Source organism: Euprymna scolopes, chromosome 30 (assembly GCF_053919585.1).
Source record: "Euprymna scolopes isolate OS-2025 chromosome 30, ASM5391958v1, whole genome shotgun sequence".
In the NCBI taxonomy this organism is placed as follows: domain Eukaryota; kingdom Metazoa; phylum Mollusca; class Cephalopoda; order Sepiida; family Sepiolidae; genus Euprymna; species Euprymna scolopes.
In genome coordinates, this window is record NC_136511.1 from 85,825,817 (window position 1) to 85,851,392 (window position 25,576).

The window sequence follows — 25,576 nt, forward strand, 5'->3', positions numbered from 1 at the left end:
TCTAATTTTTTCCATTTCTTATTTCTACTGTCCAGGATGACCATGGTCGTCAATCTCACAGAGGAGAGGGTTGGGGTCAAGGATTTCCTCCTCAACATTATCGATCAAACCAACCGAGACAACCTATGCCTATAGATTCGGTAAGTACATGTAAAAATTGTATAATGTAAGGTAATTTCTCAACTGAGGCTGTGTTATGTTTCTTTGTAAGACGAGTCTGACTTCTGCATACAGCTCAAAAAGATTATGCTCCAGGATTGTCTGGTTTACATGAAGTCCTTTTTGTTGGTTGCAGCTATTTAACATGCAGTGTTACAGGTTTTTATTTCTGATACTGAAAACTATTTAAAGTTGAAAGGTTTGGCCAAGAACACACAACAGAATGGTACAGAAGTATTGTTATCATTTTTGCTCCTTTCATTTATGGTTCCATGCTTGACACTTCTTACTATATACAAATGATCAGGGAATCTTGATGCTGACTCCTGGAATTTGACTAAACCATTGTTAGCCAGATTGCAGTCCTAATACTACTTAGTTTAATACCATGGTGGCTTTACTAGGAGCTAGAGTTCCAAACAACATACCCCTGACACTACCATTGCTCCTACCATTGTGAAGAAGGGTTGAACTTTGGAGATCCTTGTTTTTGCTAGAATAGTGTGCCATTTTTAATTTGTCCCATATTTTGTCTGCCTCTTGGATACCAACAGTAAGCAAAAGAATTTTTTAAACTTTTCAAGAAACAAATGTCTTTGCAGCCAAAATGCAACAGATTGAGATGGCTGATATCTTTAAAACTTGCACCAATCGATCCGTAGGTGAAGTTGCTTTAGGGAGATAATGCTGATAGTTCACATGCAGACTTCTCCCACTTCCATATGTCAGGCTATATCCGTTCACCTTAATGTAAGAAGGATAATGTAAATTTAATGTCAAAGTTATGTTTTTCTGCCAATTGGTATCTGAAGAAGAAAAATAGTAAATAAATTACTTCAAAATGAACAGGTTATGTATTGGTCACTCAGAAGTTACGGATTCCGTTATATTCTAATACCTACACAAATTTGTATATTTAAGAATCTGTAGTTTGCACTAAATCTTATATTTAAGAAATGGCCCACAACGGCTTGATGAGCTACTAAACAATAAAATAAACGAGAAATACAAAAATTTGGTTTTGTATATTTCAAGTATTTCTATCATAAAGGTAACACTTTGTAAATTTCTTTATTTTAAAAATATTTTTAAAATTTTGCTTGTAGTCAGCTAACGTACTTTCTAACTTCCAGTATGGCTGCTATCAGGAGCGGTGACAAGGCAAATCACTTCCTTTGCTTTTTTTTTCACTCGCGACTATACTTCCTCTGTGCATATTCTCTTGTTACGTTTTTATCTTTTTGTTTCTTTTTCATTTAATAATCATTGAAAAGGTTTTTTGGGTCTCATTTTAATTAAGAATTATTGAAATTTGTTTTTAAAATCTTAAACTATTTTGAGAATATTATACATTGGCTGGTGCTACCAGATCAGGCTGCCCTGTGGCTTCCTGAGACGAAATGCACCTACATTGACGTTTTTTTTGTTTTCTGATCTTTTTTGTAAAACTTAATTATGTTCTGCAAAACCAAAAACAAAAACAACAGCCTATCCCCCCCCTTTTATTTTATTTTTTCCTACCTTACTCCCGGTCCTGGATATGACCTTAAACTACATCCGATGGTGAGGTCCAGCTTACGGGCTTGGGGAGTGTGGAGCCACCTCTTAATTGCCATTGCTCCCAGGTCCACCCTGACCCGGAGTGGTAGTACCTGTTAGGGTCCCAACTATGGGTTAAATAGAAACAGATTTTAAAAAGGAAAAGAAACAACAAAAAAAGAAAGAAAAAGAAAACAAATATATTCTATTAAATTATCTATTTATTTATTTATTTTTTTGCCCTGTCGGTAGGGCATGAGAACAAACCGACTGTCCCCCTGCAGAGGGTAAAAATCCCTCAATGGGGCAACCAGTTAGCCGTGGGTTGCTACCCGTAAAGTCTTAGGACGTGATCCTGGTGATTGAGCGAACCTAAACCAGGATACATAGAAGTTTAGGCACCGCAACACATTACTTTGGCCCTTACTTCGATTAGACGGGCGGTCGGAGAGGCCCGATCCGACCAATCGGCCAGTCACGCCAAGCCCCACCATATATTGCCCATTCCAAAAACCCACTACTAATACAACACATCCCCCCTCTCCCACAAATAACCCTACTCCCTAATATATGATGGAAAGCGGTGGCTGAGGGTCAATCGATTAGGTGTGAATATCGATGACGAGGCTGTAAACCCCTCAGGATTGCTACAGATCCCATAGCAATATCAAGAGAGAACAGATAATCATTATGATACCACCAAAGTCGGTTATATCATTATTGTATCCCTGTAGAGGCTGGGCGAATGGGTTTCCCCCCAGGCTCTTCCCAAATAGGACTCCGAGGTGGGTGGGGAACAAAGATGACGAAAAAAGAAAACAAAATATATGGCTTATTCCTCCCAAAAACCACCCAACCACCCAAAGAGAACCCACTCTGATGTCTCTGACATCAGTAGCTCTGACGAAGAGACGATAAAACCAAGGAACTCAACATTCGTAGTAATAGAATCAATGGAGGAAACTCCTTTGAGCAAACTATCACCTTTTAAAATTGAAAAAAATCTTAAAACTCTAAAACCAAAGTCTATTAAAAAACAATTTAACGGCAGCCTACTAATAGAAACCCATAACGAAGAACAAACTAAAGAAATATTGAAACTAAAATTATTTGAAAACATCAAAGTCAAATGCTACAGACATCCAACCCTAAATACCTGCAAAGGAGTAGTGAAAAGCCACGAACTTGCACTTTGTCCCTTGGAGGAAATCCGGACAAACTTACAGAAACAGAATGTGTTAGATGTTCGCAGAGTTCAAATTAATAAAAACGGTGAGAAAATCGATACCAATACATATATACTAACTTTCGATTCCCTCACCATACCCAAAGAAGTGAAAGTCGGATATATGAAAATAAATGTAGAAATTTATATTCCAAACCCCCTCCAATGCTTCAAGTGCCAGAAGTTTGGACACCATCAAGATCGGTGCACACGATTACCAGTGTGTGGAAGATGTGGAGAAAGTGGCCCACACATTGACTGCAGAAAAGATTTCAAGTGTGCCAACTGCCTGGGAAACCATGGCGCTGGCTCTAGATATTGCGAAATATGGAAAAGAGAAAAAGAAGTGACCAAACTAAAACATATAAAGAATATATCCTACCCAGAGGCCAGGAAAATCATCGAAACTAAAACATATGCAGATGCAACAAAAAAAACTAATCCAATCAACAATCAAAATGGTCATATACATGTAACGGATACAACTGACAAGAAAATTGATGTCCTAAGCAAACTAATAAAGGAAATGAAAGAACTATTAGAAGAAATGAGGAAAATGAATAGTGCAATGTCTGCAACCAATCCAAGGATAATATTAAGTAAAGACACTACTGAACCACAAAAAGAAACAAAACCACAAACCATTTCTACAAAAACAACCGAACAACCATCAAACACATCACAAGCCAGAAAAGAATCAAAAATCCCCCCAGACAAAAAAAAAAAACAAACAAAAACAGGAAAAGAAAGATCCCGATCTATATCTCGAACAGGGACTCCGACAGAAAATAGATTTCAGGGATTGGAGACGATGGAAGTTGAACACAATTCCAAATGATGAACAAAATATTACAATGGAATATCAGAGGGATAAAAAGCAAACCAAAATGAACTCACATTATTAATAACAAATATGAGCCCAGCACTTGTCTGTCTTCAGGAGACCTTTCTGAAAGAAAATAATACCATCAACATAAAACACTACACATCTTACAACTACATAAATAAAGATACGGACAGAGCTTCTGGAGGCACATCAATACTTGTGAAGAATGAAGTCCCTCAAAGACAAATAAATATAAACACAAACTTGCAAGCAATTGCAGTTTCAGTGACTCTACATAGAACTATAACACTTTGCTCAATATACATTCCTCCAAAAGATACAATCAACGAAACTGAGATAACTCAATTAATAAAACAACTCCCTAAACCCTTTTTTCTACTAGGAGATCTCAAGTCACAATGTAATATGGGGAAGTAAAGAAACAAATAAAAAAGGAAAAGAAATAGAAAACATAATAAATAAAAATAATCTATGCCTCCTTAATAATCAAAACTACACCTATATGTACCCAGCAACAGGTACTTTCACCGCCATTGACCTTACCTTATGTGATCCTTCCATATATATGGACTATGACTGGAAAGTACACAATGACACCTGTGGGAGTGATCATTTCCCAATCATCCTGGAAAGTCTAAGTACTAGCACTGAACAAAAAACACCCAAATGGAACCTACATAAAGCGGATTGGGAAGACTTCCAGGAACAGTGCAAAAACCAATTAATTATCGAAAAGAATGATGAAGATGACCATTTGAACTACTTCATTAAAACACTGACAAACATAGCAAATAATACCATACCGAAAACAACCAAAACCAACAATCACAACAAACCTTGGTTCACAAAAGAATGCAGAAAAGCCATCAGAGCTCGACGAGCTGCCTTGAGAAAATTCGAAAAGTATCCAACAAGCGAAAATCTGGATTTCTTCAAAAACAACAGAGCAAAAGCCAGACGAATCATAAAGGAATCCAAAAGAACAACCTGGAGAAATTATATATCCAAAATTAATGTGAATACCAAGGCGAAAACAGTTTGGAACATGATGAGGAAAATAGAAGGAAAGTGTAGTAGTACACCAATATCCCACATCTCTAAAGACAACAAAATATACACCGATCAAAAAGACATTTCCAATAACCTGGCAGATAATTTATCAAAAATTTCATCATGTGACAGACAAACAGAGAAATTCAAAAAGATTAGAGAAAAGGAAGAGAAAAAGAAAATTCTATTTAAATCACAAAATACTGAAAAATACAACCAACCTCTTACCTTGCCTGAATTAAAAGAATCGCTAACCAAATCCCATGACACAGCTACAGGGCCCGATGAAATTCCATATGAAATCCTCAAAAAACTTCCAGAAGCCTCAATGAAATACCTACTTGAAATTTTCAATATTATATGGTCCAGTGGAAACGTACCCGAGACCTGGAAAGAGGCCACAATAATACCAATCCCCAAATCTGAAAACTCAAACATCCAATCCCAATCAAGTAACGCCTCAGATCCATTGAATTTCAGGCCAATAGCTCTAACAAGCTGCATTTGTAAGACCATGGAAAGGATTATAAACAAAAGACTAATCTGGTTCCTGGAAACAGAGAATCTTATTACAGAATTTCAAACAGGATTCAGGAAAAACCGAAGTTCAATAGACCACATAGTCAGACTTGAAACCTTCATCAGAGAAGCCTTTGTAAGGAAAGAACATTTAACAGCAGTGTTTTTTGACATGGAAAAAGCCTACGATACTGTGTGGAAGTACGGTGTTACAAGGGATCTGAAGGCGCTTGGATTAAAAGGCAGAATGCCAATTTTTATTGAAAATTTTTTAAAAAATAGACGGTTCAGAATAAAGGTTGGCACAGCTCTCTCGGACTTGAAAGAACAAGAGAATGGAGTACCTCAAGGGAGTATACTGTCAGTGACCCTGTTCAGTATCCGAATTAACAACATTGTAAAAAACCTTAACCCTGGGGTAGATTGCTCCCTATATGTGGATGACTTCCTAATATGCTGTAGATCTAGATATATATCTATAATAGAAAGGAAGCTTCAATTGTGCTTAAACAAAGTAATGAGATGGACGGAAGAGAATGGATTTAGATTCTCCAAAAGAAAAACGAAATGCATGCATTTCTGCAAACTAAAGAACATGCATAATGATCCTGTCCTAACCATGGAAGGAATGCCCATACCAGTTACTGACCAGTACAAATTCTTAGGGAGTTTATTTGACAAAAAGTTAACATTCATCCCACACATAAACTATCTGAAAAAAAAATGTAACAAAGCTGTAAATCTTTTGAGAGTGGTAGCACATACCGATTGGGGTGCAGACAGGGAAACGCTCCTTAAATTTTACAGAGCACTAGTCCGCTCAAAGCTAGACTAAGGTTGTTTCATATATGGATCAACCCGAACATCATATATAAAAAGCCTAGACCCTATTCACCATACTGGCCTAAGATTGGCCCTAGGAGCATACAGAACTTCCCCCGTGAACAGTCTATACACGGAAGCACACGAACCCCCACTAGATCTAAGGCGAGAAGTTAGCCCTTCAATATTTACTGGAACTGAAGTCTTGCCCAAACAACCCTGCATACCAATGTACCTTCTATCCTAAATATGAAGAACTCTTTAACATGAGAAGAAAAACTATCAAAACGTTCGGGCTCCGAATGAAGGAAAGCATTGAAGAATCGAAAATTCCAATCTCCAGCATTCACAACTTCATACTGCCTAAAACACCCCCATGGACCATGAAACAAGTTGAAATAAAACTCAACCTAAACAAAAAGTCCAAATCTACCACAAACCCTATTGAATACCACGACGAACTTCAACATTTAAAATTACAATATTCAGACTACACCTTTATCTACACAGACGGGTCTAAAAGCAACAATCACACTGGATGTGCAGCAACGTACCATAAAACCACAATGAAGAGAAATCTTCAAAATGAAGCATCTATATTCACTGCAGAGACTATAGCTATCGATCTAGCACTCAACATAATTTCAGAGGAAACCACCAAAAACTTCATCATTCTCACAGATTCTCTATCAGTCCTATTATCTATACAAAATCAAAAACAAGAAAATCCACTAACAACAAAATTAATAGAAAAAATCCATATCCTTTCAACTACTAAAAACATTATTCTTGTCTGGATCCCCAGCCATGTGGGGATCAAAGGCAATGACAGGGCAGATACAGCTGCAAAAAGATCTTCTCACCTTCCAACTGACAATTTTAAGATTCCACATACTGATCTTAGACCCCAGATAAAAGCATACATACAGGAAAAATGGCAACTGCGGTGGAGTCAGCAAGAGGGCAACAAATTATACTCAATCAAACCTGAACTTAAGGAACGATGTCCGGACATCAAGAGATCACGCCGAGAAGATGTGATACTGACTCGGCTGCGCATAGGGCACACCAACTTTACTCATTCTTATATACTAAATGGAGAATCGGCGCCAGAGTGCATCCCATGCCAGGAGACACTCACAGTAAACCATATCCTAGTTGGGTGTGATGACCTTGCCCCAACTAGAAAATTATATTATACAGAAAGCAATATGGAAGACCTTTTGAAAAGGTCAACTCAGCAAATATTCTAGCATACCTAAGGAAAGAAAATTTATATAAGAAAATTTAAGGAAATTTAAAGTCATCCAAATATACACATCAATGTATAAATACAACATTTAATTTCTTAGTTCAATTTTATAAAAAAAGGGAGGAAAGGCTGAAAAAGTCATTCCCCCCCTCCCAATAAAAAAAGTTAAAAAAAAAAAAAAAAGACGGCGGCATTAAATGACCACATAGGTTGATATGCCGTAAAACCAATCAATCAATCAATCAATTATACATTGGATTTGAAATTTAATTCAATAATTTTGTTTTTATATTTTCATAAACATAATGTGTTATATAAATTTAAATGAAAAACTTTTTTAAATTAAAAAGATTTTCAATTTCATAAACATAAAATTTCAAATAAGATAAAAACTTTTTTAATTTTGTTATTAAAAGTGCAAATAAAGATTATTTTCATCTATATAATTTTTATTGTATATTTTTTAATATCCTTTTCTTATATTTTATTTCAATAAATTGCTTCACAATAGAAATACTGAAGAACTATAAAAGTGAAAGAATTGATTTGCCTTGTCACCGCTTCTGGTAGCAGCCACACCGGAAATAAGGAAGTACATTAGCTAACTATAACCTAAATTTTATTCTTTAAGATTGTTTTTTTTTTACATATTTCATTCCTCATAATACCAAAAGTTTTATTTATCATGACCATCAAAATGACCTCCTGCTACTTCATATCATCATATATATATATATATATATATATATATATATATATATATATAATGACAATAGTTTTGTCCATATTAACAGTAATTTGTTTTAATAAAAACAATCTTAAAATATAATTTTCAAAGTAATTTAAATAAAAACATTTAGTTTATAATCTTCCAATAAGTTTATATTAAAGATATATTTATATATTCTATGCATTTAAAGAAAACTACTTGGAGTTAGATAATTAGCAGTTGGATGGCTTTTTTGTTTTCTTGTAAAAGAATAAGTTTTTCATTAAAAATTAAAGCTAAATTTTGCAAAATATATTTTCTTACATCGGATAAAAAAACCAACAAAACTAGCACACATACTGTATGTTTTCATTTATTCTTTCTCCAGCGTAATTGGTATCCTACCCAGATGACTTATGATTACATGGGACCAAGAGCACCATATCCAGCGTTTAGAATGGGACCACCTCCCCCACCAGCTCAAGTAAGCAAATTACATTTTCTAATTCTTGTAAAATGTGTACTCCTTTTGAAATACAAATAATTTTTCATCATCATGATTACGTCTTATTTTACTTTGACAGAGACCTCCATATTCTCATCCTATCACTGCCCGTCGGTCTGGAGAAGCTGATGAAGAAGATATGTGGAGGGAGCGTAGACGTCAGCGGAGTGAAGAAATGAACATTGCTGTTGAAAGAACCAGATTGCGTCGTGAAGAAGAAGAGCGTAAGATTGAGGCTGAAAGAAGAGCCACTTCGTGTGAAAAACTAAAAACACCTGATGAAAGAGTGAAAAAGAAAGAGGATAAGGTAAGCCTGAATATTTTGATATTATGTCCTAGTTTAAGCTGTACAATAGTTTGATTGTGAATGGTTTGTATTAGTTTACATCGCTATTTAATGTTTGTACAGCATATTTAGTGCTGTTAATAATTTATCTATCTACAGTTCTGTAGAAATTCCAAAGATGATTGCAGCCTTGTAGTTGGTAATTCATTACTGTTAAGGATTAAATAAAAACAAATTTTGGTAAAATCAGACTTACTAATCTTTAAACAAAATGGAATTTTAGATATATTTTTAAGAGGATATAATAACTAATTAAATTTGTTTGAACTGCAATTATTTACAAAATCTGATCTTTTTGATAAATATTTTTGAATCCTAAAGCTTAATGATTTAAAATAATCCTTGTGATCATTCTGGATTGTCTTATAAGTTTAAATCTGAAATGGTAAATACTAAAGCAAATCTTTGTGAAACTGATAAGTATTAAAATGGTTAAGATGTCTGTTGAAAGATATATTTTCATTTAACACATCTCATACTCAGCTATCAGTAGAAATGTTATTCTAAGTATTTTCTAATTGTAAAATTTCTGAGAATCAAACATGTGTCCTTATCAATGATATCATTAAGTAAGTAGTCTGTAATGAATACAGTTATGATTTTAAAAATATTTTTTTTATACAGATCAATAATTTTTATAATTTATTTAAAAGAAATTAGTACATGGGCATATATTTTTTATTTGATTTGTATTGTACTCTCTGCTATATTGACAGACCCTATTCAACTTCAAAATTATAAATTTTTCTTGAAACAAATTATTGCATCAGTTTAATTCTTTTTTGTTTTTGTTTAGGAGAGAGATGTTGAGTCTGATGGTCGAACCAGTCGAACTCCTAGCGAGAGTAGTGAAAAAGATGCTCGCGACAGAGCTCACAGAGAGTCTTCTAAATACCAAATGGTTAGTATGTTATTTACTAATAGTTCTTAAGCGGTAAAGAACTAGAAGTTAATATAAATCAAATTTAAATTACATGTAATATAGGGGAAGACAATCTAAATGAATGCATATGAAAGTATTTTTCATATATAACTCCTAAATTACTGATTTAAACTAGTTATTTTGATTGAAATCACTAATATCACTATTGTTATAGACAGGAATTGGACAAAACAGAAACACCTTAAATTTTTAAACGTATTTTAATACAGTGTAGAACCTTTTTTGCATCAATAACTGAATGCAGTGTGGAATATATTTATATATTTAAATGATTTAAAGAGTAATTTTGTACTAGTCTTTGGCTAAAACCATTTCTAGATGCTTCAATGATGAGGGAAGAGAATGTCTTATTTTTGGAAGAAACAAAAAAAAAAAAAACCTCCATAAATGTTCAATAATTAAGTTTAGAGATTGGATGTTCTACTTCAATTGAATCATCTTTGTAATATTCAGAAACTTTTGGTGTGTGAATTATTATCGTCTGGAAACTGTTTCGTTACCATAGGATGAAATTGGTCACCCAAAGTTTTCAGATATACTTTTTGCTATTAATTCTCCCATTCAGAGAAATTATAAAACTAGCAAGTTTCCAAGATATACCCCCCCCCACACCGCCACCAACACTGATTTTCCGCCGTTTAAAAGTTGGATTGAATGCTTCTTTTGACTCTCCAAACATGCACATTGTCAGAGATTAGGAATAGAGTAAAAAATGATTTTCTTCTTTCACTGCGCTGAGGACCAATTCTTGTAACATTTTATACCACATATTCACTTTTAACATCTATTTTAACATTTGTGTTGGAAAGCAGAGATTTTCTTAATGGCAGCTCTCCTATGGAATTTAACCTTGTAACGCTGTGAACAGTTTTTGTTGAAATGGGGACTATCCAGATGATTAAACTTCTCTGTAATTTTGGTTTTTGTGCTCTTTTTTTTCACAATCTTTACAAGTGTTCTACAATCTTTTTCTTCCAGAACTTTTAGAGAATGTTTTCTTTTTCATGTTCTGTCATCACCTTTGAGATAGTTCCTTTTGACACGGCTAACATCTTGGCTACTTTCGTTACCATTAGAATTTTCTATACAGACACCAACAATCTGCCCTCTTTGGAAATCTGATAAATCTGCCATTTTAATTTTTCTTACTAATATACTCTATTTGAAAATAATAAACCAAATTCAATCATAATCATAAAACAATTAAGCCAATTTTTCCTTTTTTTTTCTCGTTTTTTTTTCCCCTCATTTTTTTTTTTTTTTTTTTTTTGCCTCAAGGTGTTTCCATTATTTTATCCAAAGAACCACAGAGAATTCATTGGCTAATTTTTAATTTATTTATTTATTTTTTTTTTTTTTTTGAAACAATTTGATTTGATGTTGGATGTTATTCATTTGTAATTTTATTGTCCTCTTTTTTGTCTGTTTATGCGTTGCTGGTATTAAGTGATCAAATTAATTTCATAAAAGAAAGAAAATACGAAATCCTTGATGTATTTATTTGCAAGGGAAGTAATTTCAATGAAACTAAAATATCTTGGCTAATTATAGAAAAATATGCCAACAATGCATGATTTTATAACTCATTTCTCACTCTCTGGAAAAGACAGTACAGGCTTCAGACTTGAAAATGCCTTGAAATTTATGCTTTGTCTTGAAAAAGGATTTTTGGTAACTGTGCAGAAAATTAAAATAAAAATAAAATAGAAACAGGAATTAATTCAAAGGGAAAAATTGTGCGGTATTTCTGCATTAAATGTAAATAAACATTTTGTTATTTCATGGATGTAAAAAAACAAAAAAAAATGTAAGATTTTTTTTGTGTTCCTTAGAAGCGCTGGTTGAGTTTGAATAAAATAAATATGTATTATATACGTTAGAAGCCAAAACAACGCATTATTACAAAATAAACAGACATTTATTTTGTTTGAAAATTATGTTGAAATTTATAAATATATTTTGAGGCAAACCCTCATCTTCAATATGTCTTTTTTTTTTTGCCATGTTGTTGCTGCGCAGAGAATCAGAAAGAAGTCTGTTTGTTGTTTTTATGGTAGTTTTTTTAAATCTCTGAACAGTGTGTTAGGTCACGCGGGATTCATGTTCAGATTTTTTTGTGTTTCTTAGAAGCGCCGATTGAGTTTGAATAAAATAAATATGTATTATATACGTTAGAAACTAAAACAACGCATTATTACAAAATAAAGACACTTATTTTGTTTGAAATTCATAAACTACCGTAAAAACAACAAACAGACTTCTTTCTGATTCTCTGCGCAGCAACAACATGGCAAAAAAAAAATAAGACATACTGAAGATGAATATATTTATGAATTTCAACATAAATTTCAAAGAAAATAAATGTTTATTTTGTACTAATGCATTGTTTTGGCTTCTAACATATATAATACATATTTATTTTTAAAAAACTTTATTTACTTAATTGGGCAGTTTACAGTTTAGTCAAGGCATTGAAAAAAATGAAAATATTGAAAAAAAGTTATATTGTACGTACTTGTTATAGTCTTAAGTTCTCTGAAAAAAATTTCACTTAATTTCATCTAGTTTTTATTTTACAGCGAAAAAACAATTTGTTACGATACCGAGCAAAAGGTTCGATTTGTAGGAAGAAAAGCTAGTATTAAAGATGGGGAGTTATCTCCCTTTGGCGAGTTCAACAAATTTCGTAATGGCTGACTTCAATGCGCTCTCATAAAAACATGTTTTTCTGCTGTAAATTAAAAACTACTCAATCAAATTCAATAAAAAATTTTTTTCGGAGATCTTCAGTCCAAAACAGATACGTACAATATAACCTTTTTTTTTTTTTTTTTTTCTCGCTATTTTCATTTTTTAATGTCTTGACTAAACTGTACAAGTACCAAAAATTGTATTCAAAAGGATAGGAACATGATTCGATTCATACTGAAACAAGACAATAATTAAACAAATTGAAAATCGACAAATAATTTTCAAAAATTTAAACAACTTTTAATGAAAACGAAAAATAAATATTTTTTAATAAAAACAAATTATAAATGTTTTTAATGTTTCTATCCTTTTATTTTTAAGTAAATAATAAACAAAATTTATTTTATTTTTGTTGCATCCATAAAACAAAATGTTTATTTACATTTGATGCAGAAACACCACGCAATTTTTCCTTTTTGAATTAATTCTTGTTTTTATTTTATTTCAATTTTAGTATAAATCGTGTTCCTTATTTTCTCTTTTGCAATAAAGATTATTTGTACCCATTTTGTGCTTCTATAGCTCAGTTGATGGACATGGGCACCACTTGCCGGCGTGCTTGAAATTAACGGTTCTTATGCACAATTACCGGATTTTTTTTCTATTACTTTGAAATCTCTTGAAAAGGGCTTAAATTATATTCATATTCAGTAAAGTTTTGTTGGAATATAAAAAATAATTGAAATAAATGCTATTAAAATATTAATTAAAATGTTATTGAAATATTTTTTAAATATTAAAAATAAAATCGAAATATACATTTTCTGAAATTGCATCATATTATTTCCGGTATTGGCAATACAAAAGTTAAGCCCTTTTATCACAAAACTACCCAATGTTATCCATGTACTTTTTGAGCGTAACTGAAGTGAAATTCAAAATTAAAAGAAATACTATTAAAATATTTTTCCAATATTAATTAAGAATATTAGACGCTTACATAAGTTCAAGAAGTTATGCAAGGGGGATAACTGGCATGGATTAAAAAAAAATGTTTTTCCAAGAGATTTTTTTTTTACATAGGCGTCACCACCTATCAAGGCCGATAGGCCACTCAAGGATAAGGGTTAAAGAGTGTACAGCAGTCAAAAAATTTAGGAACATTTAAATAATCCAATGAACAGTGAAACAATTTCAAGTAAAGGACCTTGTCACCGTGAGAACATAGTCCTGGAAATTGCTGAGGCAGTTTACGAAAAGGAAATTAATTTACAAATTAAAAATAAAAATTTAACAATCAAAATGAATACTATATCTGAACTATGATTTCTGCAAAAACTGTTGTCCTAGAAATTGCTGAAACAGCTTATGAAAAGGAAACCAATAATTAGCAAACTGCAAAGGTAATGATAATACATGAATACTATACTCGAACAGTTATAATCAGTTACTCAATCAAAAAAGGAAACAAATTAACAAACTAAAAATGAAACCATGTTAATAAACAAAATAATTGAACTTGTTAATTAACGTACATGAAACCAAAAGTAAATAAATTGTAAAATTAAATGACTTTGTTAATCAATGAAGAAAAAAAATCATATCTTATATTAATCCCTGATTACAATAATTATGAGAGAATAATTCTCTTTTCTGCCAAAGAAATTGAGATGTAAGTGGAACATCTCACTTCTGGTCCCTAACAATTTGTGGATGTCTTGGCATGAGACAAAAAATCTTCATTTAAAATAATATTTTTTAAATTTTTAGTTAATCATTAATAAAAACAGGTAAATTTCAATGTTATATGTATATTTTATATAATATAGATAATATATAAAGAAGATATAATATGGAAAATTTAACATTAGTAAAGATAAGACTTAACCAACTGTTCATTACCTACATGGCTGATCCCTGTTACAACAAGCTGCTTCAAGTTGTAAGGATTGTTGTAGTACTCTCATGGTTGGGCCAGTATTGAGAGAGAATGTTCAGTAAACAAGGAAATAGATGTGGAGAACATGGAGGATGACAGTCAAACCAACCCTCTCGTTGTTTCATGCTCCATGGCCAGACAGAGGTATGAAATATACCTGGAAAAATAAAAAATATACAGAGAGACAAAACTAAAGAGAAAGACCGAGCTTAAGCAGGTAGAAGAATTAAATGAGAAAGTGATGTCATTGATGTTATCAGCAGATACCTTGCTCTGCAAGCAAGGAACTCTGGTAACTTGACCATGAATCAGCATGTGAAAAAGATATTAATGAATTGGCTAAGATCAAAAAGAAAAAGAAAATGCTTCAAACAAAAACAAAGAGAACTGAAAATGATACAAAATTGACAAAATAAACAGTAGTATAATGATGGGCTTAAGTTGTGAATAGTTTAGTTTTGTTGCATGTTATTGTAGAGAACTTCATTTAAAACTATTTTATGAAATAAAGAGATAAATTAAAGTGACTTTTCTTGTTAATTACTAAGTTTTTTGGTTTATTATATCATTATATACAAAATTTTGTTTTGAAAAATTCCTGAAAATGAACCCTGTAGTAAAGACCCCCCCCCACCCAAATCGATTTTCTTCACTTTTTTATGGTTTCATTTAAATGAATTAGTATCAAAATTACCAACATGTTAATAATTTATCTATTTATTCATAAGTACACAAGATTTCTTATTTAAAATGAATGAAAGTAGAAAACTTTGCAAAACTAGCTAGTCTATATCTATAAAATTAGCTTGCTAGATTTTATAGGACTCAACTGACAATTCAAATTTTACTTTGCTACATTTTTATTTACTAAAATAACAAAACAATATTAAACCTAGTCACAAAAATCAAATTGAACAAAATGAATGATTGAATACTGAGGCTGTCTCCCTTACAACTGTCTTCATTGTATCCCAAACAATGCCAGTTAGGTATAACTAATTATCATTAATATCAAGGTGAGTATTTATAAAAATAGAATATTTTATGAGAAATTTTACTTTGGAAGATAATTTCGATTTTTGTTGCTAAACATTTTATTTATTCTTAAAGTAATTAACTGATCAATATGAATTTTAGAACATAATTGATGCCCAAATGTGGGTATTTTGTGGAATTAATAAGTATGAGATATAAATTAACAAATATTCTCCAACTTTCCATCCAAATTTTTATCAAAATTTGGATTAAGATTACTACAATTGTCTTTTCGATTTTTATAATTTTCTTTTCTTTTTTCTTTTTATCTTAGAATTAAGAAAAGTCCAGAAATTGACATTTAAACACACAGTATTTGAACATGCAATCATAACAATTTAAAAGCAAAAAAATGTGGTGTCTCTCTGCAGTTTTATGGCTTGTTATATTTTTCTAATGCAATTATCAGCTAGGGACTTTTATCCTCAGCCCCAAAGTCAACATATTAGACCATTCCTGTAATGCTCTGGCTCCTGTTGATTTTGCGGTAGTTCACTCTCCCAGGCTATCCCTTCTCTCTTTGAGAAGGGGTTAGTTTATTGCTAATCGTCTGAGATGCCCTTACTGGGGAATGCTGATGGGGCTTCCCAGGCACTTTTTTGCAGGTTAAAGTCTCTCCTTGTGGGATGTTGACTTCTTAATCCCACTTTTCGACCCTGATGCCTAAGTTTTTTTTTTTTTTTTTTTTTTATTAATTACTGTTAATATTGACAAGACTATTGCATAAAGCAAAATACAAGGATATCAAAATCACTGCAAATAAGATTTTCCTTAAGTATTTCTTAAAATACTTTGATTCTTTCAAGCATTCTGACTCTGTTCCATATACTATTTTACATTCTAGATTAACGAAATATATTAGTGAACAGTTTGTAGAATATATTAAGTCAAAATAGCGACTTTTATTTTGCATAAGTAGTTTTTGATCAAGTAAACTCTTAATTAACACTGTCCTATATTTTAACTGGACTTACTGTTGGAAATTTAGCTTACTATTCTATATTCTAAATCATCAATAAATGGAGATTCTATTAGAATTTACTACTGAAGATTAGTTTTGCATATAATTTAGATGTGACATATTGCTTAGTTAAATAAAACAAACTTGCAAAGTATTCCAGAATACGTTGACAGATAAATACAGGGTAACCCAAAAAAACAAAAGCTAAATGGAGGCCATCTAGAACATATGCTGTAGAACGGAGAAAAAAAGGCCAAAGACCCTTGTGTTTTGATGTGATGTTTTGAATATAATAAATTAGTTATGACCAAAGTTTCATTTCATTCTGACAAAACACTAAGAAACGAGGCCTAATTAGAGCTGGGGCCCATTTTTTTATTGAGTCACCCTGTATTAACAATACTCATGCCATTACAAATTTAAAGAAATGTAAAACCGGAAAAAGTACAAATTGACAACAAAAATAGCTGAAGGTAATATTTTTGAGTTCTTCAAATAAATCTAATTATTTTCATGAATAAAAGAAAAAAAAAAAAAACAGGGTTTAAGAATTTTAATTTTCCATTAATATTATTTTCATTTCATTTAACTTTCTCCTTGTTTTTGGTGAAAATTTTTTTGTAAGGACCCCCCCCCCCCCCCTTTCCATATTTTATTTTCGGTCAGCATGGAACTGAAAGGTGCATAGTATTGTATATCCATTTTACTTTGCATCCCCATTTCAGCACTTTCAATTTTTTTTAAGGAGTTTAACTTTTTTAACAAGTAACTTGTGCTGGAATGGCAATGACACACACTCATCTTATTTAAAATAAAGACTTCAAATAGTGTCATGAAATTAACTAGATTATATCTAGTTGCTGTTTTATATTCACATTGTGGAGCTTGTGTTTGCTCTGGACAATTGTGAGCAGCGAATAATTCAAGGTTGGGCATGGAATTTCTTAAGTTAATCTACTTTCCTGGGCAATGCTGGAACATGAATCGATTAGTTAATAAACATAATGAATTAATTCAATATTTGTGTACATTGTATATTGTCAAACTAAAGAGTCCAAAATGTGATATAGCGAAGTAGAAGTGCATGCTGAAAATTTGTGTCGCAATTTTCGAATTATGTGAAGTAAAGGCAGGAAAATGCAATAGGATTATGAAACCGGATTTATTGCAATTTAACTTAATGGTGGTTATAGTTGCGAGTAAAATTGGAGTAGGACGTAACAATGATTTGTATACATTGAAGTGAAAAGAATATTTAAGTTAATTGTAGTTGAAACTTTAAATTGTTCAAGTAGGATATTTCTAGTGAAGGTGGATGAAGTCTAAAAGAACCTGGTGTGGTACTTTCATATGATTTTTAGATTGAGATTAAGACTTAATTCCTTGATGTATTTGGTTTGGGATTGTGTGCAAATTTAATTATTAAAGCTTTAAGTTTGATTAAAATTAAACATATGCAAACAGTTTTTGGTGCACTTAGTTTTATTTGTAGATTTTGTTGGAATGTTGAGTTTCACCAATGTAAAAAGAAAATTTCTGTACGTTTGCTACATGGAATAGTGTGTGTATATATATATCTATCTTGTGTTAGTGCTTTTATTTGAAACTAGCCTGGGTGCCCAGCGTTGCCCAGAGGTGTGTGTCAAGTGGAGGGGGGGGTAGAAGACAGGCAGGCTCGAACCCGTAATGCGAAGGCGGAAAAGAAATTGAAAGAAAATCTGATGTCTTACCGCTACTCAATGATACAACCAGAAGTTCGAAATATTAAAATTAGGCAAAGTCAATCCAACCTATACGATGACTTACAGAAATGGCTCGCAAAAAAGCAACACTTCCTTGTAGAAAACTGTCCCGTTGAGGGTGAAGGAATTAATGTTTTTGGTCAATTTGTTGTCAGAGATGTCAAGCTTCAAAATGATACCGATCTCGTGAAAATCCATTGCCTTGTGTAGGCATACGTACGTACATACGTACATTTAAACAGATAGGTGAGATTTATAGTATAGAAAGTTTTTAAATATAAGCAAGATAAATTTATTACACTGCTTCAACCAGATATGATTTAAAGACTGATTAGTGTACCTACCTCACAATTTAGAAAAATAAAAAATAACATTTTATAAAACAATGCTACTACCTCAAAGACACATTTTCTTAGTCTTTTTTTTCTTTGCCTAATTACGTCTTTTTCTGTTTAATAGTTTAATAAATAGTTTATTGAATTTTTTTTTTTTTTTAATTATGCAGGGTGGCCAGCAACCCCAGTTCTCTAAGCATTATGTACGCAATATTCCACCAAGGTTTCAGAAACAAGTTCAGGAGCAAATGATGCGCCAGCAGCCGCCCAATCAGCCTCAAGCTGCCCAGGTCCAGCCACCCCAATCCCCTTCATCCCAACCACCACCTCCACCTCAGGTTCCTTCTCAAGCTGCCCCTCATTCTCTTCCGCAACAACAGCCACCCCCTCCCCAACAACCTCAACCTCCTTCACCTCAACCACCGACACCACCTGCTCCCATACAACAGGCCCCACCATCATCTCAACCCCCACAGCCCCAGCCTCAGCAACAACCAGCACCTCCACCCCAGCCTCCACCTCCCCAACAGCAACAACAGCAGCAGCAGCCACCCCAACACCAAGGGATGCGTGGTCAGGGACCTCCGCCTACTTGGGCTCTCTATGATTTAAGACAAACTTGGGGTGCCATACCTGCTCCTCCAACTCCCGCCTTTATTGATCCTCGCTTTGCACCAAGACCTCCAATGGAGATGCAAGGTAGGCTTTTTTTTTAAATTTTTGTTTTTTGTTTGGTTTTTACTTTGTTTTCCTTTCTTTCTTCTGCTCCTTTTTTTCTGATTTTGCTGTAATTCCTTTCTCCTTTTCCTCCTTTTTTCTTTGATGCAACAGCTAAACAGAATTCCCCAAACTTTTTGGTCTTTGCATTTTTTAAAACTTCCTGTGAAATTGCTTAAAATATATATAAAAAAATCTAAAGTTTCTAATTGTAATCTTTTTTTTTTTTTTAAATTAGGGTTCCAATTCATTAAAATTTTCACTATGATAGTATTTATCACCAACTATTTTGTTCATTAGCAAATTGGACCCCCTCCTCTATGTCCGTCCATCTTTTTTTTTTTTTTTGTTCTTTTGGCTCGTTGTCAGGACTGTTTAGTATAACTTCCATTTGTAGGTTTACCCATGTACCCAGTTAGGCGGCGTACTGATAGTCATGGCTCTGGTACTGAGAGTCATGACAGTGAAAGCAGGACTCCAGAGATGTATGAACGTGAATCTCGCACCTGGATGGAAAGGGGTTATCCTATGCCTCCTGGTGAGTTGATTATTTTAAACATTGAAGTCTTTTTGTAAGATCAGCACAAGTCAAAGAAAATTGTAGGTTAACTAAATAGTTAAGACTCCCTTCCCTCTTTTGTTGAGCTTTTGCAGAACCCCTCCCCTTCTCTTCAATCTTGTATTTGGCTTTTGTGGCTCTTTTCTTTTACATCTTCCCCATTTTCTTTTTTGCCTTTTTCCTCCCCATTTTCCTAATAAAAATCTATAATAAACTTTTGACATAACACTTTTCTTTTTTTCCTTTAACATTGGTGATTGGATTTTTAATTTTTTTTATTTTGCAAATCTGACTTGAATGCTTACATTTATTTTATTCTTTGTTTAGATTCAGATGCGATGCTCTACTTTTACCTATAAACTTTAATTCTAACTAAAAGTGATTTTTTCCTATGTTCAATGAAATTATTTAAGCAAGCATTTAAAAAATTTCTCATTTTGTGTGTGTATCATATGCACACTAGAAAAATTCTTGTCCCAGAACAGGTTAAATTAATCCCCCACCCTTATGAAGATTAAAATAAAGTTATGATACTAAACCTTTCCTAGGATCCTTATATTTTTTATCAAAATCTGTTACATGATTATTTTTTATTTATTTTTTTGATTCTAGAAAATGTCTTGGACTTAAGGCTTAAGCTTAAAGGGTCTTAAGAAATTAAAATTTCTTTAATTGGTTTCTAATTACTATGGTTTAAATTCAATGCAAAATATTGGAATTTTCAAATGGAAGTTTAAAAAAAAAACTCTTTAAAATATTCCAAAGAAACTGAAATTTGAAGAATATTAATTGATGTCTAATATTATTCACAAAAATTAGAGCTTCAAACTTTTTATTCACTTTACATAAAATTTGATTATTTAGGTAAGTTTTTATCCATCCTAACTGTATTAACACTGAAATTGGTTACACTTATTTAATTCAATGATACAATATACAGTTTTGAAATACAGTATATATAACTGTAAATACTAATAAATACTTTTTAGTTCTAAATGTCAATATTTTATAAATGACATCTAATAAATTAATATTCTGTATAGTATGTCGTTGCAATTTTGCATCATAGTTATATATGTGTAATATTGGCATCAATGGGATGTTGAGGACAAATACTACACTTTGATCTTAGCCAAAAAAACATTTAATCTATTGTATTATTTTATAATGGAAATGGGTAGTGTAATATTAGTTCTGTTGCCATTAGCTTGTTTTCCCAGGAATGACCTCTTTTTTCTAAGAGTGTGGTTAGTTGTTTTTTTTCTATCCCCTCTAACCACTTTAATGTTTGGAGTATAAGCGTAACGCCTTCTTCTTGACTAGAAAATTCAAACTAAAATCAGATGACCAGGCCTTTGTGTGCTTTCAACTTGCAATATAGTGTTAACTAGCCTGTGTGCTGGGGTGTTTCAAGGTGTGTTGAGCAAAAAAAAAAGTTGTGGCAGGTAGGCTCGAACTTGTGTCGCGAAGGCGGAAGAGAAAGTGTAAGTGTGTAAGAAAAAAAAAAAAAAGAATGAAAATTGCGAGCAAAAAAAAAAAAAAATGAATAGTAGTAAGCAGGCTTTAACCCGTAACGCACCAGAGAAAGAGGTAAAAAAAGCAAAAGGTCTTACCGATGTGCCTACGTGGTTGTGACATCATGGGCGGTTGAAATAATGCCTTTATCTGACCTCGAGGGTTGCATGACTTGCAAAAAATGTCAGCGAAAAAACCGACACTCCCTGTAGAAAAGTGCCCAGTTGAGGGTGAAGGAATTAATGTTTTTGGCTAATTTTTTTATATTTGTTTGAAAGGTTGAGCTTCAAAATGACATCGATCTCGTGAAAATCTGTCGCCTCTGTCGAAAGTTTTAGACAGACAAGCATACATACATTTAAACAGACAGGTGAGATTTATATTATAGACTAGTGGGGTACTTGGCGTTGCCGGTGTGTTTTGGGAGGGGGGTAAAGCAGAACAAAAAGGGAACTTAACCCTGTTTAAATATTTAAAAAAAAAAAAAAAAAAAAAGTTAAAAAATAAAACAAAAAACAGCGTTTTTTTTTTTTTTTTTGTAAAAATAAAAAAAATCTTTCGTAGTTGTAAAAGAAAGAAAAAAGGGGAGCTTTGGTGGCAGGAAGGCTTGAACCTGGAGCTTGGGGTCAATAAGCTGACGCCAAACACGTGTTACGGCGACGGGAGCAATGTAAGACATTAAATATAACAATTAAAAAGTGAATGAGGTCAGACATCACTCTATTCCACAGTTTTTAAGTGCGTGTTTAATGAGGTGAAATCCTTTTACTGCGGGATAGTTGTTTTGAGTTTGTTTACCCAATTTTGTCTGATTTAAGACCAGTTCCCCCTTTATTAGGGGAGTGTCCAAATGAAAGTAATTGTCTGATATGACGGTGAAAACTGACATTGACCAAACGCCCATGTTCCGGGAAACTGCTGATACAATTCAGTTTCGTTTTTTTTATACTGAAAAGCGAAACGAACGCGCGGCGATCGAAAAAAAAATCTTGAAAATAGCGCATAAAAGTCGGGCAAATTAAAAATAGATGCGACCCTTGTTCTTAACTCATAGATATTATGATTTAGATAATATATAAAAAGGAATTACCCGACTGAGCGCTCCTCTGGAAAAAACCTTTTGCGGACATACACAAAAAATGCATGCAAACACGCACACATTTTTGCTTTTATATTGTAGATTACTTATATTTTCACTACCATTCACCTTTGACCCAGAACTGTAGTCTAATCAAAAAAAAAACAAACACAGGTATCTCTTGTGTACAAACTACTTGCACTTCAAGTTTAACCACCGCTGATGCTTATGGCATCATTTAGTAGAAATAGTTGCACATAAAATAAAAAATACTACAAATTACACTACGTAGCTTTTGAACATTTGTGAAATGAATGTTTTTCTAAAAATATTGATTCTCAACTTGCCTGTAACTTGCATTGGAAACAAAACAAAAATGTATGTTGATGTGATAATCATAGCTGAATCAAAGAAAGGAATATGTGGAAAACCAATTGGGAATTGAAATGCCTTCATATCAACGTAGGAAGACTAAAGTCATGATCATCTCCATACTCTTAAAGATCTGACAAGTTTCATTATGTTTGTAGATTTTGTTTAGAGCCTTGAATATCTACCCCTTAAAAACTTTTTGTAGAAAATGTGCTTGTATTGCTGTCCGTTTAAAGGCAGATTTAGAAGTTATATTCTTAGTGATATGATCTGTGCTAGTAGAGATGCTCATTAACCAGTTGTTAACATTCACTTGTTATGGAGTCTAGTTTATAACAACTATGTTCAGAGTGCAATATTACATGCGAGAAAATGTTCGAAGAAAGCCAAAAGCTTTTAACATAAATTTATTTACCTTAAAGATGTTTTATTTATTTTTAAGTCCTTTTTTATGCAAGAAAAATGTATCCTTGTATCTTCAATATGATTTCATTTTATTCACTCACCGAAAAATACACGATTTCCTTTTGGTTTCTGTTTAATATGGTAAAATATTTTCAGACATCTATTCCATAATATTTGAAGTGACTGGCCGGTCCTTTTACAAAAATCATTAACTTCTTTCTGCCATTTTCATTTTATGTAAACGTGATTTCTGATTACCATCTTGAATTTATTTTTTTTACCAATTTGCCTGACAATCATTCAAAATTGGTTCTAAAAATAGCATCATTTCAATGCTTTTCTTTTATAATTATTCAAAACTTGTTTTTTGCTTTCTTACCAAATGCACTTAAAATGAGATACCTTGAAAGCCTTTATTACTAAGTTGTCATTAGATTTTAGTCTATTTTTATTTTTTTCAATGAATGTATTTTTTTTTTTTTTTATGTATTTAGATGGACATTTTTGCTAGCCTGCGAAAATGGTATCATGGTGAACAAACATATATATATATATATATATATATATATATATATATATATAGCAATTTTAAAATGCTTAAAAAAATTGAAAAAATCCCATTGTTTTTACACATATATATATATATATATATATATGTGTGTGTTTCGCAAAAACTTTTGATAGAGGCGATGGATTTTCACAAGATCGGTATCATTTTGAACGACAAATATCAAAAAATTAGCCAAAAACATTAATTCGGTCACCCTAAACTGGACCATTTTCTACAAGGAGGGGTAGCAAAAAAAATCGTTCCTTCATTTTCTCCTACTGCTACTACGACCCTGACATCATGTTTGACCTAGAAAACGTTAGTTTAAAACCACCTGCATTTTTTTTTTTTTTTTAAAGGTTTAATTTTGTTCGTTCTCAGTTGTATGTCTCTTTTGCGTAAGGGTAACGTCCCCCCCCCCCCCCCCCCCTTAGCCTTAAGGTTTCGGGTTCGAGCCTACCTTCCTACCCCAATTTTTTTCTCTTTTATACCTCCAAACACCGGGGCAACTTTTTTTTTTCTTATTTAAACAGGATTATTACTTCACTTATTCTTTAGCCCCCCCCCCCCAACACACACTTCCGGTAATCTTAAGATTGCAGGTTGAAACAAGGTTATTTATGCCAATTTTTTTTTTTTTATGCTTTTTGCCGTTCATTTTTTATTTTTATTTTCGTTCGCTGTTTTGTTTTGGTGTTTCCAATTTTTTTAACCGCATGTTTTTTTTTTTTATATATAATATTTAAACGGTTATCCCCCCCCCTACACACACACACACACACACACACACCTGGGCAATGCCGGGCACCCCCGCTAGTCTATATATATAAAAGGCAAATGTGGTGTGTGCATTTTTGTATGTCCAATAAAGGCTTTTTTCGAGGGGGGTGGAGTACTATTTCTTAGAACTCTTTATATACCCCTAGATCATAATATGTATGATTTGCAAAGTGATGTATCTATATTTACTTTGACTTTTATAAAATTTGCGCTATTTCGCTCTGTAGCGTGTTTGTTTGGCTTTTTAGTATAAATAAACTGAAACTAATCTGAAGTGAACGTGTGTTTCTCGGCCTCGTGCCGTGAACGTCCAGAAAGCAATCGGCTTTTGATCAATATATATATATATATATATATATATATATATCTCAGACAATTGCTATTCAATTTGGACAATCCCTTTAAATGGGGAGCTGCCCCCCCCCCACATGTTGGGGGGAAACAAAACTAGCCAAAGTTGGGTTAACAACCCCCCCCCCCCCAAAAAAAAAACTGCCTCGCAAACTGCGCTATTTCTATTTGACCTCATTAAATATCCTTTTTTTTTTTTTTTTTTTTTTCTAAGAAGTTTAACTTTTAAAAAATGTATCCCCGCCCCCGGCATTGAAACTGTTTCCAGTCTACCACTTCCAGTTTGAAAAATTCTGCGCATGCGTAATTACATAAAAACAAAGGCATGAAAAAATTTTTTTTATCGACAATTTTTTCGCGTTTAAAATATGCAAATAAAACCAAAACTAAATCTCTTTTGCTTTTTTCTTAATCAGTATTTTACGAATTTTATTTGTTTTCATTTCCAGTTACTATCGTTTTCAAGCAAAACAAATGATTATGATTTCATGTCTTTTTATATATTCTGTAATGGACAGTTTAGAGGCGACAAAATTACTCAAATCAGCTTGCACAGTTGTTGAAACCGTGTTGATATAAAGAAAATACTGAACTGTCAACATATAACATAACTTTTTTATAAATATTTTC

At 32.6% G+C, this 25,576-nt stretch overlaps 1 protein-coding gene across 11 annotated transcripts in view; it reads left to right on the forward strand.

The window, feature by feature from the left end:
* The window catches only part of LOC145254879 (uncharacterized), a 182,963-nt gene that overhangs the window by 69,267 nt on the left and 88,120 nt on the right, over nt 1–25,576 (forward strand). For 9 of the 11 annotated variants that reach the window (XM_080113754.1, XM_080113756.1, XM_080113758.1 and 6 more), the window contains exons 11-16: nt 36–140; nt 8,511–8,606; nt 8,707–8,934; nt 9,770–9,874; nt 18,790–19,318; nt 19,734–19,874. In XM_080113754.1, coding sequence (XP_079969880.1) covers nt 36–140; nt 8,511–8,606; nt 8,707–8,934; nt 9,770–9,874; nt 18,790–19,318; nt 19,734–19,874 — 1,204 coding nt within the window. The remainder of the gene's footprint in view (nt 1–35; nt 141–8,510; nt 8,607–8,706; nt 8,935–9,769; nt 9,875–18,789; nt 19,319–19,733; nt 19,875–25,576) is intronic. The other 2 variants (XM_080113761.1, XM_080113763.1) reach the window with 1 other exon arrangement.